Genomic DNA, 27,935 nt, shown 5'->3' with positions numbered 1-27,935 from the left:
CCACAGAACTGCAAGGCTTCTCGGCCCCACAGCATTGAACAGTTCAATGCTATACACTACAGCCTCCAGACTCTCAAACCGCGCCAGTGACTTTTGCGCAGAAGAGGGACAAAACAAACCATTATTAACTGCAGTAACCGCGTGGGGAGTGGTCCAGAGAGACAACTAAGTTAAGTGATGAACAAATGACAAACATTTCATTTTAATTATAGCAGTATATGGGCGTTATTTCTTTATTTAACGACTTTACGGCTATACAATATACAAATGAAAATACATGCAAACTGTCTTCCCTTTTTCTGAATTAATAAAACAATGATCATCTGGGCATCTAATGTAACCGGATGGTCCGAGAAGACCCCAGACACATGTATCCCAAAGGTAATTTCCCCAATAAAACTAGGACCGCAATTCAATGAATAAACGAGAATGAAAGATACATTTTTTGTTTCTGGTTATTGATCGATTTATATGGCCAGAGGGCGTGTTATTTAGTCTTGCAGATACGTCTATGGTTGAAGTTCAAGGTTAGTGTCGGGAACATGGCGTTGGTCAGTAAATACTTGACAACTAAGAACTCTTCCATAGCTGGGGGTATATTGCTTCTTCTGTATTTCCTAAAGCAAAGGCGACGTTCGGCCAAGTTAAATGGGTATGTAGTCTAGCTTTACAAATAATTACCGCATGGAATATATTTTAAAAAATGTTCCCCAAATGTGGCTAGAGTATGTTCTTGGGACCTAAATAGATTCATCCTGAGCGTATAGTATAGAGAATTTGACTAAACGGCTGTTGCCCGGTTAGGCTACTTGTAACTACCAAGGACCTATTTATTTCCACTGGCGAAGAAATTGTCCACTCTTACGAAGTGACCGCTTTGGCGACGTTGATAACTTTGTTCCAAATTTAGATAAGCAATAATACTGCAAAGGTTGCATGTGGAATATGATTTAATTTGCAAGATTGTTAGCTACATGAATGTAGCGAGACGATTCAGTTGGTTTCTGAGGTTGGTAACCTATTTGCGCGGTGTCAACCCAGGTTTGAGTGATGAGAAAGCGAACGCAGGCTAATATACAGTGAGCACCACAATTAATTGAACAGTGACACATTTTTCTGTTATTTTGGTTCTGCAGTCTAGCACTTTCAGTTTGAAAGGATACAGTCACAATAATGTTGAAGTGCAGACTGTCAGCTTTAATGTGAGGGTATTTTCATCCATATCGGATGAACCATTTATAAATTATAGAACCTTTTGTCGCATATCCTTTGCATGCAATGACTGCTTCACGTCTGTGACGCATAGACATCGCCAGACGCTGGGTATCTTCCCTGGTGATGCTCTGCCAGGCCTGTGCTGCAGCCATCTTCAGTTCCTGCTTGTTTCGGGGACTTCTTGCCTTCAGTTGGATTGAGATCCGGTGATTGACTTGGCCTGTCAATAATTTACCACATTTTGGCCGTCAAACCCCCTTTGTTGCTCTAGCAGTACATTTCAGGTCATTGTCTTGTTGCATGATGAAGCAGATCAAATATTTTTGTAGACTTCAGAATTCATTGCTCTACTTCTGTCTGCAGTCACATCGTCGTTGAAGACGATCAAGTGAGCTCGTTCCATTGGCAGCCATTCAGGCCCAAGCCATCACACCCCCTCCACCATGTTTCACGAACGAGGTGCTATGCTTTGGATCATGGGCATTTCTTTTTTTTCTCCACACTTTCCTTTATCCATCACTCTGGTACAACTTTGTCTCAACTGTCCACAAGATTTTGTTCCAGGACTCTTTAAGTGTTCCAGGACTCTTCCAGACTCTTTAAGTGCTTTTTAGCAAACTGAAATCTTGCCTTTCTTTCTGAAGGCTTATCAGTGGTTTGCGTCTTGTACATCCCCTGTAGTGCTGCTGGTGTTGACTTCTATGTATGGTCACCAATTCCATAAATACTTGTAGTACCTTAAAATGGGGGGACCATGTACAAAAGGTGCTGTCATTTCTAAATGGTTCATCTGAAGTGGATGAAATTACTGAATGTGTCGCTGGATAATGGTGCTCACTGGACTTATAATTGAAAATGAGTACTGCATTCGGAACAAGTTTTCTTTAATACAGCCATCAAAACTCAAGGCTACCGCTAGTTGGCACGACTAAGCAGCCATGAAAACATGAAGAAATGTCATGGTCTTTCTTCAATAGGTTTAAGGATCTAAATCAAATCAAATCAAACATTTCAGTTTATCCTAGTTGTAAGAGCTGCATTACATACCTCGTGCAGATAAAGGTGTTGTGCTTCACTTCTCCTCCAAAAAAAGCTATGAAATTATCATAGCTGGAGTTACAATTAATTGTCGCCAATTTGGACAGATCACAAACACCTTAGTACAGCATAACCAGCAAACCTCTCTCATTAACAAGGTGTTTCTGTCTGCAGAACTGCTGCTCACTGGATGTTTTTAGTTTTTCGCAAACTCTGTTGTGCATGAAAATCAGGAGATCAGCAGTTTCTGAGATACTCAAACCACCCTGTCTGACACCAACAATCATTCCACGGTCACTTAGATCACATTTCTTCCCAATTCTGACATTTGGTCTGAAAAACAGCTGAATCTCTTGACCATGTCTGCATGCTTGTATGAATTTAGTTGCTGCCATATGATTGGCTGATGAAATATTTGCATTAACAAGCAGGTGTAAAGGTCTACCTAATAAAGTGATCACTGAGTGTATATTGTTGGAATTCAAAATTAAATTAATTCATTCTGAAATTTCTGCAGCTTCCCCTATTGATCATCATCACAGCTTTTGTGTTCCACTGACTTTAACATACTTCCTATCCACCATTGCCCCAAGATGATGTTCAGTAAACTAGCCAGCTGTAGCTGAGCGTTTGTGGTTGATTTCTCCATTTCATGAATCACTGTCTTTATTCTTCACAGTAAAAAAGGTGTCCCAGAGGTTCTAGTGAGCTCCAGTGTAAGTGTCTTTTTTTGCTTTTTAAGAGCAGCAAAAATGGATGTTGGCCTATTAGTGGCTGATGATAGTAACAGCTCCAGTAAGATGATTCAATGCTAACATTTTGAGATAAAAATTAGGTGCTAATTTTGTACTAAAAATGGGCTGCAGATATGTATTGGTGGATTTGCGCCTTTCATATGTTTTTTTATGAGTAGAAGGATGGAAAGAAAGACCGTGCAAGAGTGGATAAGGTGTTCTTTGTTCGCCTTTGCCGGATCATAGGCATCATGGTTCCACATATATTCTGCAAAGAGGTGGGTTTATTCAGGTATAAATAAATGCTCTACAGACATGGATCCCTGTTCTCGTCTTGTGATGTTGTTGTGACCGATGCATCAGCGTATTTATTTATTCACTTGTTTGTTTGTCTTATATGTATAACTCAATAGACCAGTTCGTTTAATTTAATATTCATAACTCAATAGTCCAGCTCAATATTGGCACAGGAAGTGCCTTTAACACTTTCAGTCTCAAGCCTGGTATGAAGAGGTTTTGGCTTTGGTTGAGAAAATGTAATGGAATAGCATTTTGATTGGTTGAAAAGGTACAGGATACTGTCGAGAGTGCCATATGGCACTCTTGGGATTTCACGGTAGTTACGCTTGAGTGCTATATGGCTCTTGGGACTGGTTAAGTAAGTAAGTATTAAAACATATGTCCCCACTCTCTAAAGCAAAGGCACATAATCAGATTTAAAAAAATCTAAAAAATGATCCATGTTGAAAAGGCTGGTATGATATGTCGAAATCCATCAATACTGAATATATTGACTGATCTTAAAATGTGATGTAGCCACTATAAAAATCTGTACAGCTGTTGGGCCCTTGAGCATAGGAGCATCTGCTAAATGCCATTAATGTAATGTAATTTAATGTAATGTAATGTAAAGAGCAGAAGAACAACAGCTAAGGGTGTAAGCGCCTTTGTGCTCCCACCATAGTCTGGCTACCTGCTTCTCATCGCAGCTATGCTTGTGTCTCGGACATACTGTGATGTGTGGATGATCCAGAATTCCACCATGATAGAAAGGTAAGAATGCACAAAACTAAGGCCTTCAATGATGCAGTTTATATTTTTAACCTTGTAAACTTGAACTACCTTCTATATCGTGTTCACTATACAACCATTAATTACATCTTCCATTACAGTGGAATCATAAGCAGAAAAATGAAGTTATTCAAGATGCACTTTTATTCCTATATTGCTGTAATACCTGTGGTAATTGTCAAATGCATGGAAAAGCATTCCAATCAAAAACTGTGTGTAGCTTTCTTCCTTTACTGCATGACCCATACTTGTGTGTGCAAATCCTGAATTCTGCAGCTTCACATTTAAGAGGTTGTTCTCAATACATTTATAAAATGGTGACTAACAGATACACCCCATTCAATGCCCCTAAGCAGCTTAAATAGTCTCTATGCTTTGTCATTTTCCACATCACAGCAGGGTTTTCTGGCACAAGTATGGTTTTGGGGTCACACAGCTTGCTGCTTTAGATAGACTTGCCAGACCAGGCCACTATATCTTGCTGTATGAACTGTTTGCTCACCCAACAGCTACCATCATTACATTTTTCTGATGTTTCATCTGCATGCCTGTATGTGATGACTGCCTGTTTTGTGTACGTTTTTGGTTTGCAGTGCAATTATCGGACGCAACATAACATATTTCAAGAAGCACTTGTTCAGCTTCATCAAAATCATGCCATTTGTAAGTCTGCATTTCACCATTATTTTTGCAATTTTACCCCCTTTCTTTCTGGACATGAACTCCAAAAGTCCTGAAAGTGGCATGTCATTTTAAAATATTTAATATATTACTAGAATATTAGATCAGCTTTATAATATCTGTATTTTGAAGTGAAGGAAGTATTTTATTTTTTGCCTATTTTATTTTATATGCATCTTATTGTGTCAAGATGCCATGGTCATTAAGTTTTCACTTGGTCTTGTGTCATGGTTTCTGTGGAGCAATGAATGGGTATGGATATTGTATGATACGTATCGCTTACAGAAATGCTTGGCTGCTAAAGTATACTAATCTTTTTTGGCTTATGTCATTCCTTGAGCATCAAGCTATTTCCCCAATATTCTTATTTCAGATATCACTGGTGAACAATTTCTTGAAGCTGGGTCTGAACGAGCTCAAGCTTTGCTTTCGCGTGAGACTAACCAAGCACCTCTACGAAGAATATTTGAAGTAAGCCATTACTGGTGAAATATTTTTCAGCACTCATTCACCCCATTGCCTCAGTCATACCTCCCAGTTAGCCAGCCTCAGCCAGTTAGACACTTCCACCTGCAACTAGTTATTTATTGTGAATTCATTTTGCGGCATGTTTTTTTAAGTTTTTTTTTTACAGATGTTATCTTGACTTCAAACCATGTTATCGTAAATGTTATACCCAAGGCTATGTTCAAGGTTACCCTAATCAGAAATTATGCCAGCACAGCTTCCTAGTGCGGACGAGTGACTAGGATCAATGTAACAATTACTGTTTCTTTCCCAGAGGTTACACATACTACAAAATGGGAAACCTGGACAACCGTATTGCAAACGCAGACCAGCTCCTAACACAGGATGTAGAGAGGTTCTGCAACAGTGTGGTGGACCTTTATTCCAACATAATCAAGGTGCAGTCAGGCTTCTGCAAAACCAAGTCTTGTCAGTTCTAGAGGTCTTATGTGATATGCATTATCTTATAGTGCAGGGCTGGCTAACTTGTCCTGGAGAGCCACAAGGTCATCTGTCTTGTTTTTTTCTACCTAAAACATCAGAAACCAGAGACGCAAGAAGGCACATACTGAAAGCTGAGTTGACTGTGTAATCAACTAATTGAGCTCATGCTAACAACAAAAGCCATCTGGCATACTCCGTATGCAACCTATTGTTTTTATGACCCCGATGAAGACCTAGTGTCTATACCCATTAGTACTTTCTTTTTTTACTTGTTCTATCCCATTTAATAAAGCACGTTACTCTATTTTTTCACCTGGAGAAAAATTGCCCCGGCCTTTTAACTTGGTGCTGCACTAAGTTTATTCATTTTTTGAGGCAACTCCCCAGCATCAGGACAGTCATCACTGTTCTAATCTATTATAGTAAGAGATGAAATTACAATTCCTTTTTCCTCCAGCCCCTGCTTGATATCAGCCTGTACATCTTCAAGCTGACGACAGCCATCGGTGCTCAGGTGAGGTTCATCCCCCCTGCCCCAACAGAGAGCATTCATCCACACTGTTAAACACTGACCAACTGACCAACTGACTTTTAGAGATTACCCAATCCACAAACGTTGTTGACATTAATGCAAAACTCGTTGAGAAATTCCCCACGTTTCATGATGATGAATGGTAAAATACTGTAAGATATCTCATATATTTTTTTATTACTGTAACTCACTGTGGTGGTGTCTGATGAAGTCTTTTATTGGAAGAATATGCTACACTGGAAAGGCTCACCTTTGGGTCTTCTCATAAGCAAGGTGCATGCCTCTGTGTGACTTATTGTGAAATCAAGGGGCCTGCAGCCATGATGGCATACCTTATGGTCTCTGGGCTGATACTGACGAGGTTAAGAAGGCCCATTGGCAAAATGACTGTCACGGAGCAGAGGTACGAAGGGGAGTACCGATATGTCAACTCACGTCTACTCACAAACAGGTGAGCTCCCTTTGAGTTTTTTAACATTCCACTTCAGTTGGCAGAGATTACTTTGCTCAGTTCAAGCCCTCTCAACCTTCATCCCTTAACAGTGAGGAGATTGCCTTCTACCATGGTAATGTGAGAGAAAAGCAGACAATCCACTCAGCCTTCAATAAACTGGTGAGCAATTGTTTTACGGTGTACCTAGTAAAAAATAAGACAGCATTGTTGAAAATGGAGCCTACCATGAAGGTGACAAATGTAATTCAACTGGGTAACACATCTCTTTATCTGATGTTTTTTTCAGGTTAATCATTTGCACAACTTCATATTCTTCCACTTCTCCATGGGGTTTGTGGACAGTATCATTGCGAAGTGTAAGATTGCCGGTTCTGAAATTCTCGAAAGCTGTCAAGGGCTTACATTTTTCACAATTAGTCTGGCACATGCTACAGTGCAACATGTATTATTTTGAATATAAACAAGAGACCCTCTTCAAAAAATTGACTCCCCTATGAATGAAAACATTGAGCCTGGAGTCTTCAGGAAATTCCTAATGGGTGGAACTACAATTCCTAGTGTAGTGGAACTACACTATAAGAAATATAGTGACAGTGGTGGTACGTTTTTGTTGTTCAAGGATCAAATTTCCCAATTCTACCATGAAAGTACAGTAATGTTCGCTTTGGGTTTTCCAAGCAAAACATTTTAAAATTTGTCATATATATTGCTGGCTAGGGGTACAATTCTATGCACCTATAAGGTACCACCCCGGCAACAAGTTTTGTTTTTTTTAACCTTGTTTAGCTACTTATCGTACCAACATTTCTGAGTGAACCTTCCTGCCAATCAGTACTTCCATGAACAAGTCAAATTGCAATGATTGGTTGAAATCAGATGGGTTATTGTCAAGGCTCTTCCTATTTTTGGTTTCATGAGAAACCACCCTTAAATTAGTAGTTATCATTGCACAGGATTGTTGTAAGGCCCTGAAATCTTCTTTGTGTCTGTAGACTTTGCGACCGTGGTGGGCTATTTGGTGGTGAGCCGGCCATTCCTGGACCACTCCCACCCCCGTCACCAGAACAGCACACATGGCGAGCTGATGGAGGTGAGTGTCGGGGTTATATCCTTTTTATATGGTCTATGGTTATTATGTTCACGCTGTTTCCACACTCACTATTTTCCAGACTCATTTTCCACACACTATTTCAGCAGTGACTGCAAAAGCTTCATGGATGTTGGTTGGACTTGCCAGGATTTCATAACATATATTTTGGATGTTCTTCTGGGATCATGTGTGACTTCCTGGATTAGGTGTCATCTTGGTGGAATCTTGGCAGGCCAACCAATCAGGCTCTGAAGGCCATTAGTACTGCAGGTTTTCATTTTCTTCCTCAAATAAATTTCAATCTGAGACACTGGGAGTGGAATCTCTGGCCAGTCAGTGACAGTCTGAGTGGTTCTGATATATTGTACTTCACAGATACTAAAGTGAATGGGACACAGCCTTTTACATTTTCCTCTTTTTTTCCTAAATTTACCAGTACATTTTTGTAAAACTTATTTTATATTTCGGATATTTTACGAACATATATTTTATGAATAGAATATATGACACCAACTCATTTCCGTCAAAAATGTCAGCTAGAACCTTATATGGTCTTGCTTAATCAATTAATGAACAATGGAGGGGCTTGAAAAGAAAGTACTACTGGCCTCAAGTGGGTGATTTAAGTATCTTGCCCTAGGCAGCCACTAAAGTTCTCAGTTGTCATCGCCCCCTTTCTCCTGCAGGACTACCACCAGAGTGGCCGCATGTTGCTGAGCATGTCCATCGCTCTAGGGAGGATTGTTCTGGCCGGAAGGGAAATGACCAGGCTGTCTGGGTGAGCCTCGCCTAAATCCCTGTAAACTTTAGCCAACTCGCTTTTTCTGCAGGGGTGGCTTCACTCAGTGTGAGTCAGTCAGTTATTCAGCCAGTGACTGAGGGATGAGGAATGGATGAATTAACTAATTGTAGCAGAACAAATTAATAGAATGAGCAAATGTGTGACTAATTTGTAGTAGTTAGTCAGCAAGGGGAGCAGGAATAAATGAATGAATAGTGAATTATTTGAGGCAGGCCATGTCTGAGCTACTAACCGGAATGCTGCAGGTCTTTTATTGCTACTATTCCTGTGAGCACATACTTAATCTTAATTGCCTCAGTTAATCACTAAAGGAGATGTATGGGTGAGTAGTCTGTATACCGTCCAGTCGATTTTAACTTTCTTGACTCAAATAACTAAGGGTTTGGAAACTCCACTATCTGTGAAGTAATATTTCTGGCAAGGCAGAAAGAGTGAGCTCTTCAGACCAGATTAGTGTGTCTCATCTTCTCTTTGGTGTCCCATCCATCCTTCTGTCCTTTCCATCTTCATGGAGATGTAATAACTGATTTGTACTTACAGGATTGTGTTCTTTATGTTAGGTTCACCGCCCGTATCACTGAGTTGTCAAAGGTACTTAAAGATCTGAATGCTGGGAAATACGAGCGAACCATGGTCTCTCAAGAGAAAGGTAACCTGGATATTTTTGATAGCCATTGTATTTTCAGGATGATACAGCAGGAGATACCTGCCATATCAGTGTTCTTTGGAATGGCTAGTGTTTTAAGTATTTAAGTATTTAAGGTGTTTGTTTCTTTTCTCTAAGAAATGGAAGGCTTTCAAAAAGCACTAGTCCCAGGAAGTGGAGAGATCATCAATGCAGACAATCTAATCAAGTATGTTTTAAATATTAAAAATAGATATGTTGTCTTATCATAGATATGAATATTTCTCAATCTTTAATACAACAAAGTATTGTTGATATTTTGAGCATGGCCAATTTCTCACAAATGGAATAAAGTAAAAGAGTCGATTAAGTGTTTAGACTAATCCTATACATATAAAAGGACAGTATATGTTTTATTTATAATCAAGGAAGGCAGTATCATATAAATGTAACAAATGCATAGCTTTTTTGAAATCTATTAATATATTTGATTCTTATGTATTTTTGTTTTATAGGTTTGAGCACACACCCTTAGCAACACCCAACGGAGACATTCTAATCAGAGACTTGGCCATAGAGGTGTGTCTACATGTATTCATATTTTGCATTCATTACATGAATAATAATAACATTGTAAGTTGCTTTGTCAATATGAGTATGATTGAGTAGGAAACAGCACTCATGGTGGAGGCCTCAAGTGCACTTCCTGTGTGTATTTATCAAAACCTCATCTCTGTTTTTTTCATTGCTTTACCTAGAAAATAAGCCAAATGTTGAGATAGTGTCAACATTCAAATGTATCTGTTACAAATTTACTGTTTCCTGCCCTGAGGTATCATCTGGAACCAATGTTTTGGTCTGTGGTCCTAATGGTTGTGGGAAGAGTTCACTTTTCAGAGTCCTTGGAGAGGCAAGTATGGAGTGGCGAATGCCCAGATCTAGTCTCAACACATTTAAGTTACATTACATTACATTATTGGCATTTGGCAGACGCTCTTATCCAGAGCGACGTACAACAAAGTGCATACCCATAACCAGGGATAAGTAAGATAAGTAAATAAATAAGACCCTAGAGGTAAGTACAATTTCAACTGCTACCTGTACAACAAAGATAAGGACAAGGGGCTTTTTTTTTTTTTGAACAAACAAACAAACAGAGCAAAAGTCACCAAAGTTAACTATCCAAACACTGCTTACCTAGCCAACTAAAGTTCAGCCTTATCTTGATGTCCAAGACACATTTTCACAGAGGGATGATAATGTATTGCTTTTCTTTGACTTTGAATTTCACTTCGTATAAAATTAACCCGCACGTAAATGGAAAAACTTAATCAACATACTGATTCCTCTGCTATTGTGCTCCCAGTGATTTATTTATTGTTTGCGTGAAGTAAATGACTGAACAGCATTTAAGTATGAAAGTGGTTGTATAGAAGGCTGGACTTGCCTAATTCTGCTCATTTCCAATTATTTATCAGCTTTGGCCCCTGTTTGGGGGCCGCCTCACCAAACCAGAGAGAGGAAAGCTGTTTTACGTTCCCCAGGTAAGACAAAAATTATCCTTCAACCAGGTAGTTTCTTCAAACTAAATGGAAGTCTCTTTATTGCAATGACTGACTTGGCTGTTATCTCATACAGTATTTTAATCTGTTGATCTACTGAGTTTATTCTGATCTTTTTTGGTAATAATATATCAGTCATGGTCTTAAACCATAGTTCATTCTCGTTGCTTTATGATTGTACCACAATGTTAGTGCGAAAGGACTAAATATTAAGTTGTGGGTTATTAGCTTTCAATGAGAATTAGGTTGCACGCCTACGGTACTGTACTGTATATACACTCTGTGAGCACTTTATTAGGTCATGTTAGACCTATGTTTTGGACTTATTGGTCTAACAAGCTGGTGTACAGGTCTACCTAATAAAGTGCCCAGTGAGTATACATCAGAGGTGGAAACAACATACTGTCCATATTCATTTCAGAGGCCGTACATGACCCTGGGCTCCTTGAGGGATCAGGTGATCTATCCAGACACACACAGCGACCAGAGAAGCCGAGGAATCTCAGATCAGGTGGGGTTCCCATGTGGCCGAGCAGCCTTTACACCCAGTCAGTGTTGTTATGACCCTATGGTGTGTTAAGGTCTGGCTATAAAAATAGAATGGTAGAAGTGTGTGTCTGTGGCTGTGTGTCTGTTGAGTGGGGGTGGCTGTAACCATGAACAAACTGGAGAAAGTCAACTTCCTCAAACCAAATTGGGAAGCAGATGAACTTACAGTGGGAGCAATAATTATTTGATCCCTTGCTGATTTTGTAGGTTTGCCCACTTACAAAGATCATAGGTACATTTTAACATTAAGAGACAGAATATCACAAAATAATCCACAATAACAAGGAGGTTGTCGCCCAAAATTTCCTGGTACATAGCCCCATTCATCCTCCCCTCAATACGGTGAAGTCGTCCTGTCCCCTTAGCTGAGAAACACCCCCAAAGCATAAGGTTTCCATCTCCATGCTTCACAGTGGGGATGGTGTTCTTGGGGTTGTACTCAGCATTTCTCTTCCTCCAAACACGGCGAGTCGAGTTGATGCCAAATAGCTCTATTTTGGTCTCATCTGACCACATCACCTTCTCCCAAGCCTCCTCTGGATCATTCAGGTGTTCTTTGGCAAACTTCAGATGGGCCTGTACATGTGCCTTCTTCAGCAGAGGAACCTTGCGCGCGCAGCAGGATTTTAATCCTTCACAGTGTACATTTACATTTACATTTTAGTCATTTGGCAGACGTTTTTAATCCAAAGTGCATAGGTTCTTCCACAAGTCAAAGCATCACATCCATAACTAGGAAAATACATAGGAAGTGCTGTTTTAAACATATAGTCGTCATAAGTGCAAATTCTTTTTTTTTTTTGGGGGGGGTTAGACAAGAGGGATAGGGATATCAGAAAGGGGGGCGGGGGAAATCAGGAGGGAGGGCTAAGGTAGAGTTTGAAAAAGGTGTGTTTTTAGTCTGCGTCAAAATAGGGGGAGGGATTCTGCTGTCCTGACAGTGGTAGGCAAGTCATTCCACCACTCAGGAACCAGAACGGAAAACAGGCGTGAACATGCAGCTCGACCACCAGGTGCTCGTAGTGAGGGAACCATAAGGCGACCAGAGCTGGCAGACTGGAGTGGTCTAGCTGGGGAGTAGGGAGTGATCAAGGATTGTATGTAAGGTGGGGCAGTCCCCTTAGCAGCCTGAAATGCCAACACTAGGGCCTTGAATCGGATGTGTGCGGCAATAGGAAGCCAGTGGAGGCCAATGAGAAGCGGGGTGACATGAGCCGACTTGGGCTGACCGGTGATCAGGCGGGCTGCAGCATTCTGGACCAGCTGGAGGGGCTTGATGGCACACGCTGGGAGACCGGCTAAGAGGGAGTTGCAGTAATCCCGGCGGGAAATGACAAGTGCCTGGACTAGGAGCTGGGTGGCTTTCTCCATCAGGAGATGATGGATATAGCGTATATTGTACAGAAAGAACCTGCAGGTTCTGGCAGTGGAGGATATTTGTGGAGCCAGAGTTACCCCAAGTTTATTTGCCGTACGGGAGGAGGAAACTACAAAGTCCTCAACAGTCAGTGAGAGGTCGATTGACGGAAAGGACTTAGCCGGGATGTAGAGAAGCTCAGTTTTGGCAAGGTTAAGCTTCAGGTGGTGGGAAGCAGGCAGAGATCTGTGTGGTGACCTGGGTATCGGGGGGGAAGGAAATAAAGAGTTGGGTATCATCGGCGTAAGAGTGATAAGAAAAGCCATGGGAACAGAACCAAGAGACATGGTGTATAGCGAGAAGAGGAGAGGACCAAGAACTGAGCCCTGCGGGACTGAGTTTGTAGGGGGTGAGGGTTAGAGACTGAGCCCCTCCAAGTCACCTGGTAGGAGTGACCAGAGAGGTAGGAGGAAAACCAAGCGAGTGCAGATCCTGTGACACCCATCCCAGTCAGCGATGAGAGAAGGTTGACTTTATCAAAGGCGGCCGACAGGTCGAGGAAGATGAGGACAGAGGAGAGGGATTTGGCTTTGGGATTGGTAGTGTGTTACTGATGGTTCTCTTCGTGACTGTGGTACCAACTGCCTTCAGGTCATTAACAAGCTCCTCCTGTGTAGTACTGGGCTGATCCCTGACCTTTCTCATGGTCATTGATATTCCACGAGGCGAGATCTTGTGTGGAGCCCCAGACCGAGGGAGATTGGCGGTGACTTTGTGTTTCTTCCATTTTCTAATAATTGCTCCAACAGTTAACTTCTCACCAAGCTGCTTGCTTATTTTCTTGTAGCCCATCCCAGCCTTGTGCAGGTCTACAATTTTGTCCCTGATGTCCTTAGACAGCTCCTTTGTCTTGCCCATGGTGGAAACGTTGGAATCTGATTGATTGTGCGGACAGGTGTCTTTTATACAGCTACATAACGATGTAACGAGTTGACACAGGTGTTTTGGGTAATGAGTTGAGATTAGGAGTGCTTCTTAATGGAAAACTAACTGGTCTGTGGGAGCCAGAATTATTGCTGATTGGTAGGGGATCAAATACTTATTTCATACAAAAATACAATAATAAATTTATAAAATGTATATGATGTTGTTATTGTGGATTATTTTGTGATATTCTGTCTCTCAATGTTAAAATGTACCTATGATTAAAATTCTACACAGTTCCATTCTTTTTAAGTGGCCAAACCTACAAAATCAGCAAGGGATAAAATAATTATTGCTCCCACTGTACCTCACCTCCTTAGGACCATGCCAGTTCAGCCTTCTCGCCATTTCTGCGTTCTTTGCTGACTTTTTCTTTCAGTATTTGAAAGAGTTATTTAAGGACGAAGTATATACAGAAAACTGTAACTGTGGCCACTAAAAACATGGTAAAAATATATATATTTGCCTGTGTACAGTGATCAGGTGTGTTCTAGTTTGCCGACTCAGACTTCATGCCTCCACCAAATTAATGACACAGCAGACAGTGGTGGGTGGTAAAAAATGCAAGTCATCCTTCCGTAGTTGTATAAAATAGAATAAATAAAATTGCCTCAACTCAAATTAATCACAGATGGTGTCTATTAAAAACTCAAAACTGCCATTGCGACATCTGGTTCTTCCTCTGCAACTCCCACTCTCTCCAGCAACTCCTTCCACTAGTCCTTCCCATGCATGCACTCTTGACCTTTATCCTATTAGCAACGGAAGGACCCTGGCCATTGCGCCATGACTTTCACAACACTTTTGCCATGGAGAACACAAAAACTGTGTGCATATGTTTTTGTGTATGAGTCGTCTTAAACTGCTACAGTATATTACTTGAATATTTAAAACCCCAAAAATTGTGGTTTGGAAATATCATAGTGAAAATTTTAATCATTCTAACTAGTCCATTGGTTTGTTCCTAGTGTAGGCAGAAACAGAGAGTATGTATTGGAAGATGGACGACTCAGTATGGAGTGCTGATGATGATGATGATGATGGTGTTATGTCCACTGAGATAGGTGCTGAAGGAGTATCTGGACAACGTCCAGCTGGGACACATCCTGGACAGGGAAGGCAGCTGGGACTCAGTGCGGGACTGGATGGATGTCCTCAGCGGTGGGGAGAAACAGAGAATGGCTGTAAGTTGGAATGGTCAGGTAGCTAAGCTAATGGTCAGGGAGCTAGGCTCCGAACCACACCTAAAATCACACGGTACCCATCTAGAATACATACTTAACCTTTTGAAACCCTACATCCTCAAGCAAGGACATTACATTTTGGCTTCCCTGAGTTCTATACAGTATTTCCCTTAACATAAGGGACATAAAATTAAATTTAATTAAAATATTTTCACTGAAACATGTTTTTGTTATCAAAGACACTTGCATCACTTTTCTCCTGGGTCCGCAGGAGTTAAGTTTAGACTCACAATTAAATGAAGAATGTTAATTGAATCCAGGCCTAGTGCCTTATCGGTTGAAATCCTTTTTTTTTTTTAAGAGTCTTCCTCTTTCACTGTAAAAATGGAAATGCTGAACCTGAACGCTAAAATGGTCAGAACCTTCACCATGCATGGTTTTGAGGGGAATTGATGTGACATCGCTTTCTGGCCTTGTGTTGACCTCTCTGTTACTGCTGTGTTTTTTAGATGGCACGGCTCTTCTATCACAAGCCCCAGTTCGCCATCCTGGATGAGTGCACCAGTGCAGTGAGTGTTGATGTGGAAGACTACATCTACAACCACTGCAGGAAGGTAACCACCCAGTGTACCAGTACACCAATCGGTGATGGATTGTAGCTTGTTGTCCTGGTATAATTTGTCCTGGTTACATGTGAGATCATTCCACTGCATAGACTTCCTTTAGAATTGGTAGTTGTTTGAACCCATCTCAGCAAGACTCAGATAAAAAAGTACAACATTAGAGAATGTTCAGAATTACAGTTTAAACATACAGTATTACAAACAAGCAGTAAGTATCTTATCCTATAACAGGCTCATTGAAATCTATCTGTGTGATATGAGGTGTTCATATTAACAGATAGAAGTGGATGTTAAAATAAGAGTGCATATTTTTTATTTTGATTGATATACAGTATAAGGCTGTTCTGTTTTGTGCTTATCTTTTCAGGTTGGCATTACTTTGTTCACAGTTTCTCATAGAAAGTCTCTATGGAAACACCATGAGGTGAGACCACATGCAAATCATAAGTCAGTCAGGAAGCATATGAGACACTTGATAGTACCATAATGAATATAAACAATGAAGTTTCATTTTCAACTGTACAAGAAGGCTGCACTTTAGAAAATGGAACTTGTAAATATTATAAAATGCAAAAAATAAAACATTAGGTACACCTTCCAAAATGTGAATCTGCAGCTATCAAAACAATACTTTTGACATATTTTATTCCACATTTTCATTTAAAGAGAAGAGTACTTCTTATTTGGTAGTTCAGGTACACATTGTTCATGTGGTAAACGGCTTCAAAGTGCTTTTCTGGTAGAATTGGATTATTCAACAATACACACATTTTAAGATGTAGTTGTAAAAATTATTGTTTCTTTTTTTTGGCAGTACTACCTGCATATGGATGGAAGAGGGAACTACGACTTCAAACCCATTACAGAGGAGACGGTGGAGTTTGGGTCATAAGGCGTGACATATTCTTATGGTCCCAGAGGGCTCTTGCAAAACAATATGCCCAAGTATCGCTTGAGGAATGTGTGTGAAAGTTCATTAAGATAAGATATCTTCCTCCACCTGATTAACCAGGGCTATGGTTTATACCCAACATGGTGGCAACTGTGATTTTAGCACCAGTGATTTTAGTACTGCAGTGCAATACTCATTGTGAGACATTCTAAGCAATGGAGCTTGAGAACATGTAGTTGAATCAGGGTTGGTTGCCATTGCACTCGCACAAGCTTTGTTTTGGAGGTGACTGGCACAGCCAGTATTAGTTAATACAATAGTACTATATTCAATTCTGAGTAGTTCACATTAATGGTGTATGTCGTGCTCCAGGCTTTTAGAATATTGACACATACCCTGTCAGGTACATACTGTAGAAATGAGCATCGCCTAAGTTGGCTAATTTACAAAAATTACGTATGAATGTTTTGACTCTACAATAAATCTGTCAGAAATCCTTTAATTGCCTAGTAAAAGGGGCAACATTCGCTCAGGTGGTAAGAGCAGTCTTCTGGCAGTCGGAGGTTGCCGGTTCGACCCCTCCCTGGGTGTATTGAAGTGTCCCAGCAAGACACCTAACCCCCAAATGCTCCTGATGAGCTGTGCCTTGCATGGCAGCCAATCACCATTGGTGTGTGTTTGAATGCTATATAAATACAGACATTTACCATTTAGTTGAATTATACTAAAATCCTAGCCACTACTACTAGCTCTGCTTTCTATTTAAGTTGACATTGCTGTTTTCCTCTTACATGATATACATTGTCACATTTGGATCAAAGGCCAAATTGAGGAATCTGCAGTCCTCGGGGTAGTATAGTAGTACCTTGCTTCATGCACTATACCATGCTGCCACCCCAGGCAATAACTGACATTTAATGAATACAGATATTTTTTAAAGAGGATGTGCAAAGTAAAACTTGTTTAACCCACTCAGTTACAGCAAACAATGTCTCCTTAACGAATGAAATACAACCAGAACTGCCTGAAAGGTAAACATACCGTCTTCATAGGAATGTGAGGGGTATTGATAGATGTCCCTTTAGACTTTCTATGCTGTCTGTGTCCCGTTGTTATTCAACACTGATGGAGTACTCAAGAACTACTCCCTCTGAATTCATCTGATAATGAAATTCCACTCTTGGGAGTGTTTCCTTGCAAAAGCAAATGCAATTCTGAACTCTTCCCACAACCACTGGAGGGCACTAGGGAGAGACTATTGCACCAAATATGTGCAATGGAGAATGAAACATTTGCAGTCCAGAAAGATCAGATTTTTTTTTAAAGTTCCCCTTCGAAAAGAAAGAGGAAAAATGTAGAAAGAAAACTACATACACATGGGTTTATTTTAGGAAATAAATGAGCAGCAAAGCTTTGCCCCCCCAATATGAATAAATGTATAGAAAATGGAAACAAGCACAGAGATAAAACATGGAATTTATTTGTAAACACTCTTGGACATTTTCTCTAATGTAGGTCCAAAATGGACGGAACAGACAGACAGGAGTGGTGAGTTTGTGGTCCATTAAAAATTATGTACATAATCTACAGGAGTGTACCAACCCAACCCACAGTAACAGCTCTGCATGCTCCACATACAGTTGGCATGATTCTTTCAACACTTTGCAGTCTCTTTCTAGAATCAGACCAAGAGTCTGCCATCTTGGACTCATTCCAGCAGTTGAAGACTACATCAACATACAACTTCCAAAACAGGAAATCACATAATCACATATGCACTCATTAATAATTAAAACACATGTATGAAAATACAATCTACGATCCCATAAATAAATATCCTATAAAAAATATACATCTAATATATAAATAAAACATTTCAAAACAAGTAGTATAATTAATGCCCCTTAATAGGTGTCGAATAGAAACAAATACCGGATATCAGTATATCAGGATATCAGTATTTTAGTGCGAGTTAGTGTTTACAAAACCTATGCTGCAATTTTAAATACTAGCAAACTGAAGCGCAAAAGTAGTGTAAAAAAATAATTCCAGTAGTCTCTTCATACTCTTCATTAAAAGGACAGATTAAAAGTACCGAAATTGTAATCCTTTTTTTAAGACCAGACCGCTGATAGTGAAGACGCACATGTGTCCAGCGTATTGGAACACGTTCGAGTTTCACAGAAACCGAATAAAGGTGCTTCCAGTGTTTATCGACCAAAAGGGGGGATGCTGCCATGTTTCCGATCTTGCCTTCTGACTCAGGGCTCCGCCTGACTCAAGGGCACGTTCTCCTTCTCTGATCTGACCACGGTCCTTCGCCGCCGGCAGCAAACCACGACCAGGGCGATGACCATGATGAGCAGGACTGTGACCGCCAGGATGCCTCCTGCGATCACACCCAGTCCGTATTCTGAGAAGGCAAAAGATAGAAAGGTCTGAGCATGTGTGTCCCCCTTCCTGTCCAGTTCCATTGAGCTGGATTGCGCACTGTTGAGTATCCTGTATAGTATCATGCCTCTATTGTCCGTGTCATTGTTTTGTATTGCTCAATGGTCTGATCATCTGATTGGCTGGAAAGGGTTAGGACACGGCCAGAAGCAGTGTTCCTGATGACACACAGTTGGGATGGTCGCTGTACTGGCTAATAGAAATCTTGGGAGTACTGCAATGCAGAGCCTCCACTGTGCTTTGTAGAATCCCTGTTGTCCTCTGACTCAGCGCCATGTCCTTTCATGTCCCGTTCCTATTACATTGATTATTTGCTTTGCAGATGCCCTTAATCAAAATGGCCGACAGTTCACATCTTGTCCATTTGTGCAGCTGGATATTAATTGAAGCCATAGAAGTTAAGTAATGCGCTCAACCGTTAAATAGCAGGGGGGTAGCTGCATGCGATCTGAACCCACAACATTCCAAATGGGATGCCAGTTCCAAAATCTATCTACTTCACTTTGTTGCTTCTATTTCTGTTCTTAGCTGAGTGCAGTTAGCTTTTTGTTAATTGCCTCCCATTTTCCCCAAAGCCAAGCTCTTCGCAAAAGCATAAACTCCACTCAAATAGACTCCGAGGAACTTGTTTGTTTCTTTCATTCAATCGGGACTGGGTCTGTGCCAGGTTTCGGATCTCTCCACGTACCTTCCAGAAGCGGCTTGTCGTCCTTGGGCGAACACTGGGGACGGCTCATCTCCCCCAGCTGCTTCCCCGAGCTGCGGGACGGGATGAAGGCCTGCACACTGAAGCAGAAGCTCTCTCCATTCTCAGCATCCAGCTCCATCTCGCTGGTGTCCGTGATTTTCACTTTCTGCGGAACAGAACAGCACTCGTGTCATATCTGGTGATTTTCTGTGTACATGTAACACATCTATCCACATGCACATCTGCACTTTTTAAAAACATTTAAACAGTTACTTCAAAGCCATGCAAGAACTACTTGAAGACCAAACAAGAGCAAGGAGTGCTGCACAATCCACAATCACCTGACCTCAACCCCACTGAACATTTATGGAGACACAAGAAGACTGACAAAAGCATTCGGTAACATCACAAGATGCTCTTCGGAACATAGTCAAATAATGCTGGGATAACATGATGAATCATCAGGTTTTGTACAAATTTGTGGAGTTTAATGGAAATGTGCTTGAGTGCACGTTGCCATTAAAGCAAAAGGTGGACATACCAAATACTAAGAAATTCTGAAATTAATGTCATTTTTTCAAAGATGCAACTTTACAGGGAAATTGTTATGCTGATAATATAATTAGTAATGAAAAAGTTTGTATTGAATTAGAAAAGAATGCAAAATAGAAGCATTTTCACTAGTGGTCTAGATTAGATTTTGGACCCCACGATACCCTCATGCAGTTACACATATACTTTCATACACTTGCATGCACACACACAGGGACAATGATTGTACTGTTACAATTATTGTACTGTATACTTGGTGTCTCTCAAACACTTCTGTACAGTTCTACTCACATAAGTTTTACTGTTACAAGATTAAATCAAGATTTTACAGTTAAATTAAAGTAGGTGAATGACTGACATTCTCCATTTGAACCTACCTTCCCAGTGCTTCCAGCCCTTCTGTAGGTGACTCTGTACTTCAGGTCATCCTTAAAGATGTCTCGCATGTTCAGCAGTCTATCATCTTCATAAACGGCGGCGATAGGGTCTTTTATGTATAGAATGATCTTGTCTGTGTCTTTGTTTACCTCGATCTTGAAATCAGGTCTTCCTATCAAAGCTATAACAAAAGGAAAAAGGACAAAAAATTAGTATGCCAGCAACAAACTGCCTATGTATATAGAGTGTTTAGAATGCACTGTGTCAAAAGGTGAGCAGGCCATGATGAGACTGGGATCAAGACACTTACTGTCTTTGTATGGGCAGAATCTCTCGGATCTGGTGTGGGGGAACTCCACGATGTCAGAGGTTGTGCCTCTCTCGGGCTCAGACAGGACGTCGGCGTAGTAAGATTCCTTCAGGTTCGTCAGCATCCTGGTCAGGTCGCAGTCCGTATTTTTGGTCCTGATACAGTGTGGATTTCTGTCCCGATCTTTGCCCACTCTGGAATGGAGAAAGATAATCCTCTAGTTTTAACTAGCCAGGTGGTGTAAACTATGGGTTTCATATATAAAGTCAAACACATTTTACCCATGTGGAGGCTAGCATTAATTGTTATAGACATCAACAATGGGCTCAACACCAGTACATAAGACCATCACAATATTATTATTATTATTTTTTTTAAATTACAATAAGGTTTGTTCGAGGCTTCGTTAATCACTGATCCTTTTAATGCTCTCAGCTACCATGTAAGAGTTAGGAAAATACTTATTTCTGGTTTCTTGGGGGTTTTTTTCAACAACATTCTCGCCAAAATGACAATACAATATTTACAATTACTACAATAATCATGTAGTTGAATTCATGTTAACTGACAAATGCCGTTTTCAGTTGGTCATGGCCTCTAAACACAAACAATATTAAACTTCTATTTATTTCATTTCTGCAGTCAAGTCGCGAACACATTCTTGCTGTAGTATTGTGCTGCATACTGAGCAACTGCCACAATTCATCTCAGCAGAACATTGGCAGGTATTCAATGAAGACTGGCGAGTCTTCCAAGACAAATAAGCCGTGTCTGGGGAAAGGCTCTTTTACCATGTTGATGCGTATAAACGGAGTGAACTTGGCAACGTGACTGTCGTCAAAATGGAGATAATTACAATTACTTCCTTGTACAAATATGATCTGCTGTCTGCGTGTCGTCGTTAGTGCGCAAATATTGCTTTGTGTTAAAAAGATTCACAGCTCTATAAGACTGTTTATTTGGTGTTTACACATAAGCGCACCTAATAGACGAGGCTATAAATCTAACCGATATAGTTAATTATGTAATCTATGTTTAGCGCTTTATTTGTTACGATCTGAATGTCCTCTCCCAGTGGAAAGCCAAAGATTCACAGAAAGACAAATACAATGTAATCATTTGTTAATAATTTGACTTACCCATAATATTCAACGGTGTACGAGTAATCTGTGGGCTTGGGTCCCCAGGTTAATATTGTCTTGAAGTTATATGACGACCAGGTAAGGTCTTGTGCCTTAGGGAAATCAATGTTACCTGTAGCCAGAACAAAAAAAGAAGTTCCAAGTTCAACTTGATGTAAATAGCAGAAAGTTAGCCTAGCTATTTGTCAAATTAATCTAACAATTGCGTTTGTATGTATCACATAAACATAAACAACCCTCCAGGTAAGACGTCAGTTCGACATCTGTCATTCTAACGCGTATTTCTCAACATGTTTTCAAAGTGGAAGTTTTGATCCGACTCCATTGCAACACAGACATACATGAAATACGTTGGTGACTGCCTGTAGATGTAATTAATAGTTGGCTACAAGTTCAAACAGCATTGGTGTTCTTTGGAAACAACGTTGCTTTTTCCCGTGGGAACTTTGAAACATACCGTCTCAGTTTTCGACGTAGGCTATATATTTTGTAATTGATAGAATGGCTATAGAATATACTGGATACATTCGCATTTTTTCCCGCGCAAACAATAGTGCCCATGATCTCTTTATGACATGATTACTCATATATGCCTTGGGAATGCTTTTGCACCTTGTGCTGTGTTTTGTAGTTCAATAGCTATTTCCAATTAGGTGTCAGTTTAGTTAACCGAGTGACTAAGTAAGCGTAAGTAAATTACAGGTCAAGTCATTTTGAAACCAAGAAAATGTATAAAGACATTGTACTAACCTGAAGCTATTCCCGCAAAATAGAATGAAAATACAAGTAATCCAATGGCAACAGACGTCCTAGTCTCCATCGTGTCCTTTAATCCCAAAGTAGAGTAGACTCCTCCGCACGAAAGCGAATGTTTAAAATTGGTTTCTTTGTAAAAGTTCCGAGTCTCTATGGGTTTTGTTTGGTTCTATATTTATTTGAATGCAACGAGAATTCACGATTTAAAGTGGAATCGGGCACAATTAGACTGTACTTTCGAAATGCACAGATTTATAGTGCAAGCTACATGAGTCACATACACACAGAACAATTATTCCAGCCCCTTTTTCTCCTCTTAAAGAGGGTTCGGTCACTGGCTGAGCACGCTGTCGTGAAATTCGACTGCGCATTAGATGGCCAAATATGGTCATCCGGTCTCAGAATAAAGCAGTTGACCCCACACCTGCGAGAATGCATGGAGCTTTAGGAAAGGAATTCCATTATGATTTTGTCGGGGCTCGGGTACTTACACGGTTAGTAGGATAACCGTCATTTATCCAAGGTGACAGATGTCGGGCAAGCTACAGCTCTGCGTAAATGAAAAGGTAGTCTGTGTCGCTGGGGTGGTAGCCTATAGGCTGTCCTTAGCTAATCCCAGCCAATATATAATTGGCTTGGACCTTTTTTGTTTGTAAAAAAATATAGGCTATGTACCCAAATATAACATTATTGTAATTATTGTAATACGTCCATGGTACATTTGGGAAATGTGTTCCTTAAAAAAGAAAATGTAATAACTCCACAGTAGATTACATTTAGGCTATTTCTGTGAGTGAATAGAGTATTTTTAAACACCTGCTCTTAGAAAGAATATCCCAGCAGACCTATTGCGCTTTAGTAGCTAAAGCTACATATTCGTTATTTCACCTGTCTTTACCCTGGTGAAAACCAAAGAACAGGTTAGGCTTGTTTAAGTTTGTAAGTACGACTCGAATATTTCGATTTTTGTCTACTATTGGTAGCCTACTATTGTCGAATTCGACAAAACAACAATTGGGTAGCCACCAAGTTTAACCCTTTGAGAGTAGGTTTTTATTTTTCTTGAAAATTTCAAGTCAGTGTTCTGGAACTCAATTGCTTTCAATTACCACTAGTAATTGATACATCAGCATCAACGTTCAAATGAGAACATTGTAATCACACATTTTGTGGTCTTTTGTGAGTTAACCATTTAGACTACTATTTTCACGTAAAAGCAAACGGATGCCAACTATTGTGATATTTTACATACTGAGTCTATTAAATCATCTGAATTAATCTGATCTGATTAAAGACTCAGACTTATTTTCTGTAGCGAGCTATAGTCTAGCTGCCAAACTCAATGACATTGTGCAATTGGCACTCTCTCTGAATTGATTCAGTGAAGCGTGGACTTGTTGCTTGGTAACAAGTGAGACGAATGTGAGGGGAAATTACGGGAAAACTGCTGGCTGTGTGTGGGGCACATTGCTTACAGAAGACCCTTTTATAACCAGAATATGTACAGTATACGCAGCATTCACGTCAATTAATTAAAAAAGGTGGTACATTTGTTTACAGTGATGCTGAAGGCTCGGCCAATTTACAAGATCCAATTTAAAATATTGCGATAAAAAGAAACTAGGGTAGGCTACTTGACATTCGCTCTTAATCAAACAGATAGCAGACTGTCGGCCTAGCAGTCAGCAATGTTCATCTTAAACTTAATAGGCTATGTCATAACTTCTATTTACTAAGCCTACATAAACAGGCGAATATAATGGCATAAAATAAAAGTATAGGCCTTCCGGTGATCGAATTGTTATAGGGATTTCGAATAAAAATGAACTAATAATGATAATAATAAATAGACAATAATGTTGCCCACATCTGTTTTATATAATTAAAACTAGGCTACTCAGTGACGTGTATTTCGAAAAACTATAGGAGACATTGTATCCATACGTTACATATGTGCCGTATGATACGTAGTTTGGCTTTTTCAACAACATGATTATCGCTCACTGGCGGTACTCTACAACAGATTTCAAACCAGACGACTTCTAGTGACGGTATAAGTTAACGCAGAGCTAGACGGTCAGCACAGTTGCCCGTGTATGTAAAACGTTTTTAAATGTATCAGAGAGCATTTCTTTACAGGAAACCGCCTATCTAACGTCTGCATATAATCGTTTCCCTCTTGTCAAACTGTTAAACGAATTACTACATTGAATATAGCGTGTGTGATAACTGTATGAGCGAGACCTAACTATATAGAAGTAAAGTAATACACACACCCACACACATTTGCCGTCCTGCGATAAGTAATACCAAATCAAAATATATTTCAGATAGCCAATTTATTAATTCCACTAATTTAGATCTCTAAAATAATAGGGTGCCAACATTGCTAAGAAATGTTTAAGAACTCTGGCGTCATTTCGTTTATTTTGCATATTGGCCAATACCTTATTAAGTATACAGAAATTATTATTGCGTCATGACTCATAACGTGGTGAGCCCAGACTGCTTAATGGCGCTGCTATAAAGAGCTGCATTTCAAGTAGGCTATCCATATGCGCTAGTCATTGTTTCGCGTTGAGCCACTTTATGCACTTTATGTGCCAAAGCGCAGGGTAGAAAATGATGTCATCCTTGTCCCTGGAATTCCACGTTGTTCCACTGTATGATCGCCGCGATTACACATCATCTCCAGCTCGTTCATTCCTCCGAAGGCTCATTCCTGAAATCCGTGGTTTTATTTTAATGTCAAATGGTTCAGCAGGCACAGGAAAGTGGACTCGTTTACTACTGTGCTATGACTACCACCGCAGTGTGATTAAGGCGACTGGTCTAGTCCCATAAAGGTACTAATAAAATGTATTAGCATTTGCTTTATCTTGAAATTTTATTTATATTTATTTTATTTCCCATAAAGCCTTCGTTTCATTAACCAGATGATTTGCACTTTTAACAATTAGGCAGTAGGACCCAAGTAATTTGTATTCAATTCTATAGTAGAGTAAATGAAAATAAAGTAAGGTAAAGGGAGGATATATGATGAAGCACACTGAACAAAAGAAAAAAGAAAAAAAGTCCAGAGATGCGAATATTGGACAATAATGGTTCAGGGCATGTTAATCAGTTCTGACATATTGTAGTCCTGTGTCAGAAATAATTTATCTGAAGACATTTTGAACATTCATTTAATAGAATATAAAAAAATTCCTTGTAGGCCTGCTCATGAATACAACTTTGAAATTGAACACTTTTTCAACTTGTGTTGCACAGCATGTGGGGGGAGACACATCCAAGGGATTCATATCTGAGTTTGCCTCAGATGCCTGACCCAACAATGTGTTAACATGCTTGCTGCACTATTTTTTCTACACTGACAGGCAAGAGCTGACAACTGAAAAGAGACTGGACAGAACTTTGTATTAGGAAACATGGAATTGTAGGCCTATATCGAGCCTAAAAGCACATTCAGTGCGAGAACAGTTTTGTTTTCTAGATGTGAAAACCCAGTGGGCCCTATTCAATGCAACTGCAGTGCACAGAACTTTGAGCAAACAAATTGAGTAAAATATTCCATTTACATATAGGCTACTGCTTGTCCAAATGAATGTTATATGTAGCTAAATTTGCCATGCATAATTATTACTTTTTCTAAACCTCCGAATTCCCCCCCCCCCCCCCCCACGGGATGGTTAGCTGTTCCTACTACTATAGTGCACTGCCTCGTGTTGAAGATTTATTACTTGGCCGTGGCTCCAGGATAAATTCCTCATTTTTTACAGAGCATTAAAAGAGAAGGAAGAGGAGCTCAGATGACAGGGCTGCATGACTAACAATAAAAATGGAAAACAGGCTGTTTAAATCTAGTTGTAACCACGTGTGACACAAAATTCAGACCATTAAATGACCTTACATGTGACTAGTGAGTTTTGCTTTCACATGTAAAAATTGTAGTTCACATTAAAGTCAATCATGTGAAAATTAGGAATTCAATGTGATTTAATGCCACTGTTGTTTGCCTTTTCATGTGAGAAAAAAGAGACTTGAACAAGTTCAGTTCAAGTGTGACATTGTGTGACAATTTTAAATTCACATGTGAAATTGTGATTTTCGTGTGATTCTTTTCGTAAGGGTACCGAAGTAGCACAAGTGAAGGTAGCCTATGACTGGTTTACTCCCCCCATAGTCTTGTGGGGATAAAATACTATCTGGCCTATTCCACAGGGTTGGCTGGAACTTTGTGGAACTCTTCCAGGAATGAAATAACCAGTGTGGCAGCTGGAAACAAAGCTTGGTTTTGTTTGGGGTGGATGAAGAGTCGGCCAGAAATTCAGAGGTGCTGCATCGCAGTAATGAGACGAGGAGAAAGCATCTACAGAGATGATAACAAGTTAACTGTCTCATTAAAAGAGATTATCATTGCTCCGCTTTCAGGATGAAATCTGTCCGGCTGTTTCAGCATAATTTCCCACACAGTTTGTCCGGTCGATTTTTCTCCTTGTTGAGAGTTCTACCTACTGCTGTGTAAAAGCAATGTGTGGTAACCATTATTCGGAAGAGAAATGCCTTTGAGCAGTCTATACCAGCATGCGGAAAGTGTTTTTCTTATTCAACCACTGAACTAAACTGAGCGCAGTCAACTGATTGAACGTATTATTCTGTCCTTTTTGACCCCCAAACAGGAAATGGTAACTCCATGTGGGGTTTCAATTCCCAGTTCAGAGATATTTTCCCAGCATTTCCCTGTCTCGAAATGCTACAATAAGAAAACAGCAGAAAACAAAACTGAGGACCAAGGATGAAATGCTGCACGGCTTTTATCAATGATTTCAGCAAATGGGTGAATGAATAACCTACATTCAGCTTACATATTTACACTCATGCAGTCGGGCATTAAAATAATTCAGGTTGAGTGCTATACCCAATGCTACAATGGCACAGCTCCATATGGGAGTGAAATCTTCAACTTTAAGTAGCAAGACCAGATCATTTACTTCAGGGCCTTTCCATTTCTGTGGCCCTGTGATCATATCTCATATCGCTTAGTAATTCTGCCTTTACACACTGAGCAGCACTGTGAGTGAGCCACGTGAGTAATGATAAAATCACCCATGGCTCAGCACTGCATAGCCTAATGGTTAAGGTAACTGCCTGGGACCCGCAAGGTTGATGATTCAATCCCCGGTGTAGCCACGATAAGATCCGCACAGCTGCGGGCCCTTGAGCAAGGCCCTTAACCCCACATTGCTCCGGGGGGGATTGTCCCTTGCTTAATCGAATGAACTGTAAGTCACTTTGGATAAACGCATCAGCTAAA

General features: G+C 40.2%; 2 protein-coding genes across 3 annotated transcripts; one reads left to right on the top strand and one right to left on the bottom strand.

Annotated features, from left to right (window-relative positions):
• Positions 1–250: 250 nt before the first annotated feature.
• On the top strand, positions 251–16,846 carry LOC133128653 (ATP-binding cassette sub-family D member 3-like). Of its 2 annotated transcripts, none has more exons than XM_061242358.1 (23): positions 251–381; positions 2,933–2,969; positions 3,167–3,265; positions 3,952–4,040; positions 4,652–4,721; positions 5,113–5,210; positions 5,521–5,644; positions 6,148–6,204; positions 6,531–6,673; positions 6,766–6,835; positions 6,963–7,032; positions 7,669–7,766; positions 8,453–8,544; positions 9,129–9,217; positions 9,353–9,422; positions 9,709–9,772; positions 10,026–10,103; positions 10,672–10,737; positions 11,177–11,266; positions 14,710–14,829; positions 15,339–15,443; positions 15,820–15,876; positions 16,267–16,846. In XM_061242358.1, the coding sequence occupies exons 3-23, from the start codon at positions 3,239–3,241 to the stop codon at positions 16,342–16,344; spliced, it is 1,755 nt and encodes a 584-aa protein (XP_061098342.1). In that variant the 5' UTR covers positions 251–381; positions 2,933–2,969; positions 3,167–3,238; the 3' UTR covers positions 16,345–16,846. The 2 variants fall into 2 exon arrangements, with proteins under 2 accessions (XP_061098342.1, XP_061098341.1); XM_061242357.1 differs by lacking the exon at positions 251–381 and adding an exon at positions 516–652.
• A 962-nt stretch (positions 16,847–17,808) lies between these two features.
• On the bottom strand, positions 17,809–22,893 carry LOC133129206 (tissue factor-like). The gene is made up of 6 exons (XM_061243140.1): positions 22,616–22,893; positions 21,863–21,977; positions 20,724–20,917; positions 20,413–20,594; positions 19,484–19,649; positions 17,809–18,757 (listed from the first exon to the last, which is right to left on the bottom strand). Exons 1-6 carry the CDS (start codon positions 22,683–22,685, stop codon positions 18,606–18,608), a joined length of 879 nt encoding a protein of 292 aa, XP_061099124.1. The 5' UTR covers positions 22,686–22,893; the 3' UTR covers positions 17,809–18,605.
• Between the last annotated feature and the right edge of the window lie 5,042 nt (positions 22,894–27,935).

This window comes from Conger conger, chromosome 5, assembly GCF_963514075.1.
Source record: "Conger conger chromosome 5, fConCon1.1, whole genome shotgun sequence".
NCBI classification, from domain to species: Eukaryota; Metazoa; Chordata; class Actinopteri; order Anguilliformes; family Congridae; genus Conger; species Conger conger.
This window is presented reverse-complemented; position numbering and strand designations above follow the sequence as displayed.

What these genes read in the sequence shown, in the direction of transcription:
- LOC133128653 (XM_061242357.1), top strand. Translation starts at nt 543, where the DNA reads ATGGCGTTGGTCAGTAAATACTTGACAACTAAGAACTCTTCCATAGCT. An exon ending in AGGTTCTAGTGAGCTCCAGT is followed by an intron (nt 2,970 to 3,166) that starts GTAAGTGTCTTT and finishes TTTTATGAGTAG; the next exon opens with AAGGATGGAAAGAAAGACCG. An exon ending in CACATATATTCTGCAAAGAG is followed by an intron (nt 3,266 to 3,951) that starts GTGGGTTTATTC and finishes CTCCCACCATAG; the next exon opens with TCTGGCTACCTGCTTCTCAT.
- LOC133129206 (XM_061243140.1), bottom strand. Translation starts at nt 22,685, where the DNA reads ATGGAGACTAGGACGTCTGTTGCCATTGGATTACTTGTATTTTCATTC. An exon ending in ATTCTGCCCATACAAAGACA is followed by an intron (nt 20,595 to 20,723) that starts GTAAGTGTCTTG and finishes CTTTTGTTATAG; the next exon opens with CTTTGATAGGAAGACCTGAT. An exon ending in GGGCTGGAAGCACTGGGAAG is followed by an intron (nt 19,650 to 20,412) that starts GTAGGTTCAAAT and finishes TCTGTTCCGCAG; the next exon opens with AAAGTGAAAATCACGGACAC.